This window comes from Archocentrus centrarchus, chromosome 2, assembly GCF_007364275.1.
Source record: "Archocentrus centrarchus isolate MPI-CPG fArcCen1 chromosome 2, fArcCen1, whole genome shotgun sequence".
Taxonomy (NCBI): Eukaryota; Metazoa; Chordata; class Actinopteri; order Cichliformes; family Cichlidae; genus Archocentrus; species Archocentrus centrarchus.
This window is the reverse complement of record NC_044347.1, coordinates 13,682,820-13,688,426: the sequence shown is the minus strand read 5'-3', so window position 1 is coordinate 13,688,426 and position 5,607 is coordinate 13,682,820. Positions and strand designations below refer to the sequence as shown.

The 5,607-nt window shown below is 40.1% G+C and overlaps 1 protein-coding gene across 1 annotated transcript; it reads left to right on the top strand.

Annotated features, from left to right (window-relative positions):
- Positions 1-1,886: 1,886 nt before the first annotated feature.
- On the top strand, positions 1,887-5,087 carry LOC115796964 (L-rhamnose-binding lectin SML-like). The gene is made up of 9 exons (XM_030753463.1): positions 1,887-1,959; positions 2,168-2,200; positions 2,288-2,338; positions 3,157-3,292; positions 3,503-3,609; positions 3,701-3,745; positions 3,836-3,968; positions 4,630-4,733; positions 5,009-5,087. Exons 1-9 carry the CDS (start codon positions 1,935-1,937, stop codon positions 5,014-5,016), a joined length of 642 nt encoding a protein of 213 aa, XP_030609323.1. The 5' UTR covers positions 1,887-1,934; the 3' UTR covers positions 5,017-5,087.
- Positions 5,088-5,607: the final 520 nt, after the last annotated feature.

Genomic DNA, 5,607 nt, shown 5'->3' with positions numbered 1-5,607 from the left:
TTAAAAATCAACGTGCAGCATAAACATGATCTCACTAGAAGCATAACATGAAGCACACGGCAGGAAGAACAAACTATGATTAACTGACGATGCAACAAGGACTGGGGGAAACACAGGCACTAAATACACAAAGGGATGATGAGGGAACGAGCCACAGGTGGTGAGCACAGCTCAACATAATTATGTGAACGACAAGGGGAACCTAAATACAAGCACACAGGACAAAGTACTGTCAAAATAAAACAAGAAGTAACCTAACCAAATACATGCAGACTTAACACAGGGAGGGTGAACATGTCCAAAACAGAAACCTAACTACAACACACAGGGAACACTGGGATGTCAACTAAGACATGAGAACAAAACATACATAGGAACAATGACAGAACAAGAGGACATGGGAGATAAACCACACTTGACACCGGAGGGATAACACAAACACCTGAACACAGATCATGGGAAGAGAACATGAGGGAAACAGGAACTAACCACAAATAACTACCGTATTTTCCGGACTGTAAGTCGCACTTTTTTTCATAGTTTGGCTGGGGGTGCGACCTATACTCCGGAGCAACTTATATGTGAAATTTAAAACACATGAACCAAAATACTCCAGCCACTTGACATCTCCATGAACCGGAGCTTTAAGGCAGTCTTGCGTAACCTGTGGGCGCAGTGGATGATGGATGGAGAGCACAGCTTAACGGCAACTGGGAGAATGCGCCACACAACTTTCCTGGAAGTCATTGGATGGATCAAGAGAACATGGGCTTCAGTGACAACCAAAACCATCCTGTTGGGATTCAGAAAGGCTGGAATAATTGGAATTGCAGCTGACGATGAGTCTGACGAAAGCACAGAAGAGGAAGCGGCGCTTCGTCTACCTACGGAGTGTGCGGAATTGTTTAGAAGTGACACCGAGGATGAAGAATTCAATGGATTGATGGTTTGGTTAACTTGTTAGCATGTTCTTTATGCTATGGTTATCTGAATAACTGTTAATGTTACGTTAGCATACCAAACACGTACTCTGTTCGTTGTGCGTCATGTAGCTGAATGTGTTACGTTAGCATAACGTAGGCGTAACCGTGTTCGCCCTGTTCTTTAATCCATTATTATTTTAAATTGCCTTTCAAGATGGAATTTCTGCTCTGGGTCTCAGATTCTATCAAATAACCCCCCTTCCCCCCAAAAAATGCGACTTATAGTCCAATGCGACTTATATATGTTTTTTTCTTCTTTATTATGCATTTTTTGGCTGGTGCGACTTATACTCTGGAGCGACTTATAGTCCAAAAAATACGGTAAACAGAAAACCATGATTACTAAAATCCTAATAAAAAATAACACCACAACTCCAAGAACGTAAGGCGCACTGGGCCACAGGCCCTGGATCACGACAAGGAGAGCATTTGCGTTCCCTTTGGTATAGTTTCATTGATATTTATTTTTAGATTTCACTAGACACGCGCTACATGCCTTGCTTCCTCTGACCAAATGCCACTGGTGTCTGGTATTTGTAGCTTTGTTACATCCAGGTCTCCCAGTTGTGGCAAAAGATACAAGACATTAAATACACACAATACTCCAGCACAATAGTGCAGGACAGGCTCGTTCCCACTACAGTTCATTTAGAATCATGGATTTCTTAACCTAACTTTAATACCAGTAGAACTTACAAATGAAATCAAATAACTTTAACCTTTGTATTGATCATATTGGAGTTGAAACTGGATACAGGTGATAAATTTAAACAGTATCATAAAATTTTTTCATCAAGTGTGAAATGATCAAACTTCTGGGGTTTGTGTTTGGCCACATGTGTGGACCTTTATCCAGAGTTTACTTAGCATGATAAGAAGAGGCTTCATCCAAATGGACAAATACTGAGTGAGTCTGCTGCAACCATCATTCTCACTGGGTCCTCTGAAACTATGCTCTACTTCAGCAGCGCGCTCTGTGAGTATGCTGATCAGTTCAGATCTTTCTTATTAATGCTGTTTTATTACTAAATAATGTCTTAGTGGTTTAATGTAGAGAGAAGGATAGATGACAGAATTTTATTTATTTAAGACCAACATAGAGTGAAATGCTGTCTATGTTTCATCTCAAACTTGGTATATCTTTAGTTACATTGTAACATGCCACATTGCTTTTATTTTTCTAGTGCTGGCGGCAGCCTGTCTGTTCGTTAGCACAGGTAAATATGTTTGTGTCCACAAGCATACTTACATTTTCACTTGCATGTCTTTGTGTTAAACCAATGCTGCCTTTCGTTGTTTTAAAGGTGCACACAAAGCTACCACATGTGGGAACCATGTTCATCGTCTGAGCTGTGGTAAGACTCCCACAGCTGTGCACAATGTTTTGGATATTATTCAGCTCTCACTTTATTCTTTACTCTGACTCAACCAGTGTGGAACAATTAGAACATTTGCACGGTGTTAATGATGCACCCTCTTTTTAGGTCAAATTAAAGACCCATTTGTCACAACTTGCATACCCTAAGCTAATTTGGCTGTAGCTCAGGGGGTTACCTACTAGGCAGAAAGTTGGTGGTTCGATCCCTGGCTGCTCCAGTCTGCATGCCAAAAGCTTCCTTGGGCAAGATACCAAACTCCAAGTTGCTCTCAGTGTGACTGTGTGTGAATGTTAGATAGAAAGCTTTGTACAAACAGGTGAAAAAAGACGTGCTTTTAATGCTCAAATATATTAGAAAAACCTTATATAAGAACCAGTCCACTTACCAATTTACCGTTTACAATGCCCACACCTATGAGAACAACTCATCAACAAATACATGAGTTAGCAAGAAACACAAGCTACACAAAAAGTACATGTACACTCAAAACACAAAGCTCAGAACTATTACACTATAGAAAAATAGTCAATACAAGACACAAAATGCTGGATTCGAATGTGAAGTTCTTGTTGCTTCAAACCAAACCAATTCAGTTTTACTCCCTACAACTACAGTCTGGTCAGTGAGTGTTTAGAAAACAATTGACAGCAAAGGAACTGACATGTTGGTATTTATTCAGACCCAAAGGAAATTCAGTTAACAGTAAGACCTTTGGGGGCCGCTGGGAAAGTGCAGGCATTTCCCAGTTGGTGGCTGAGCTTTGAATATTTGTTTCTGATTGTGGTGTCCAACAGAAACTGGAGTGATAATTGTGCAGAACTCCTTGTACGGACGTGCAGACGGTGAGACATGCGCCGGAGGAAAAACTGCAGAGGAGGTCGCTAACACTGCATGCTCTCTGGAAAGCGCTGATAACACCATTAAGACAATGTATGCATCTTGAATAAGTCTGCCTGTGTGTCTTAATGTCGCTAATTTATATAGTGTCTCCACGGCCATTCGGCAATTAAACAAGTCCCTGCAGATTAACAGTGGATGAAGTGGTCGCTGTCACAGGGTGAAGAGAGAAGCAAACAGTCCTATGCCATAACTGTAAACTGGGATTTCTCATGGTGCTGAGCACTCTGCGTATTTCTGCAGGTGTAACGGCAAGAAGGTGTGTGAGGTAACCCCAGCTATCTTTACTACAGACCCCTGCAATGACACCTTTAAGTACCTGGAGACCAACTACTCCTGTGTGCCAGCAAGTGAGTCACATGTCTGCTTTAAACAGTGAAACATGGCTTCAGTTAAGCTTGACAAATGTTCTAGCTAATCTGGTTCCTGTTACTTTGACAGTTCACCTCATAGCATGCGAGCATTCTCTGGCACATCTGCAATGCGGTAAACTCACACATGATGTGACACATTTAAATAGAAGTCTCCTGCTTTTCCAAGCATCATTCTCACATAAGGTTATTCTCTCTTTGATAGATGCGGGGCAAATTATACATGTTTACCATGCTGATTTTGGACGGCGGGATCCAAACATATGCTCCTTCAGACGGGATAAGGAACGGCTCCAAAATGTCAAGTGTTCACATCCCACTAACAAAGTTGCTGAAAGGTACAGTGCCGTCCTCTTTGCATATCTTAACAGTATTATTCAGGTAACAATAGCATAAAGTTTAAGGATTGCATCCTGTAAAATCCAACTTTACAGACTTTAAATATTGACACTTAAATAAATATTACAGTTTACTAAAAGAAAAATTATTTTCAATGATCCACAATGACTGTTTGTTCTTTGCTCACCTATTTCCACTCCCTGTATGCATTTAATCATCAGTAATTATTCAACTCCTTATTTCTCTGCTATAGTTTGCCTTTGGTGCTGTCTCTCTCTGCTCTCATCTCTTTCTTGAGCCTTCAACCAGTCTTCAGGGATGACGGCCCCTCCCTGAGCCTGGTTCTGCCAGAGGTTTTCTTCCTATTAAAAGGGAGTTTTTCCTTCCCATTGTCGCCAAGTGCTTGCTCACAGGGTGTTGTGTGATTGCTGGGGTTTCTTTCTAATATTGTAGAGCCTTTACTCTACAATATAAAACACCTTGAGCTAACAATGTGTGGAGGTAGTTAGATTCGCCCTCTGGTCCTCTTCATCCTCTCATCTAATGTCATTGGGTGTCCCTGGGCGTTGCATCTGTAGGGTCTCTCCTATAAGTTTTAAAGCTGAGTCAAGGATTCATTTGTTCCAGTGCACATGCACTCATGTTGCTCTGTATCCACAGGTGTAATAGGAGAAGCAGCTGTAGCATGAGAGCAGCCTCCTCAGTGTTTGAGGATCCTTGTCCCAACACCTACAAGTACCTGGAGCTGACCTACACCTGTCAGCGTAAGTACCTCAAAGGCGAAAGTCACACAGTGTGAGATACAAGGAGAGGAAAAAAAATGTCATATTGACACACAGCTGCTCAAATATTCGTTGATATTAGCAATAAAATGCTGCAGCCCTGAATTGCAGAGAAATGGTAATGCATTCATTTGATTAGTAAATTTCATTTATTCTTGATTTTATTTGTAACAGAATATATAAAAAAAAAAAAAACAGCTAAACAGTCGATACTGTTACATATTCCCTCTGACCTCATGTTTTATGTTGTTTTGCAGAAGCTTAAGAGGTTCTTCAGGGGACTACATATACTGTAATGACAGTATCTGACACAGAATAAAATCTGAAACAAGAATATGTCTCTTTGTGTTTATGAGTCATGGCTGTTACAGTTTTATATTTCTGTCATCAGTACAGTTTACCATTTAATTTATAAAAGTAACACTGTTTCATGTTGGGAGCCAAGCACAAATGACATAATCGGAAAGGTAAAAAAAAGATGTATATATGACTGAAAACTATGATTCTTTTTTCAATTCTTTTTGCCCCAAAGATTATTATAAGGCATGATTCAAGTTGATGCTATTTCACCATGCATCACTATGCAGTCGAAAAGCACAGAGAAAATTGATTCATCACAGAAGTAGCAGAATTGCTGCTTTGGTAAGGTTACTGTGATATAAATGTCTACAATAACCAGATCCCAACAGGTAGACACAACATCTCTAGGTTTACTGGTTTACAAAAAAAAAAAAAAAAAATTACACACACATTTTTCAGTGATTTATCAATTTAAGTAGTAATCATAGCAATCTTTGAGACAAAAATGAACACAATTTGCTCGTCAAAATAAGCCTGCAATTGGCAGTGATCTACG

Bases quoted from the DNA above. Each gene is read 5' to 3' on its own strand.
- LOC115796964 (XM_030753463.1), top strand. From the start codon at position 1,935: ATGCTCTACTTCAGCAGCGCGCTCT. The intron at 3,293-3,502 runs GTATGCATCTTG...GTATTTCTGCAG, and splicing joins GATAACACCATTAAGACAAT to GTGTAACGGCAAGAAGGTGT. The intron at 3,969-4,629 runs GTACAGTGCCGT...CTGTATCCACAG, and splicing joins ACTAACAAAGTTGCTGAAAG to GTGTAATAGGAGAAGCAGCT.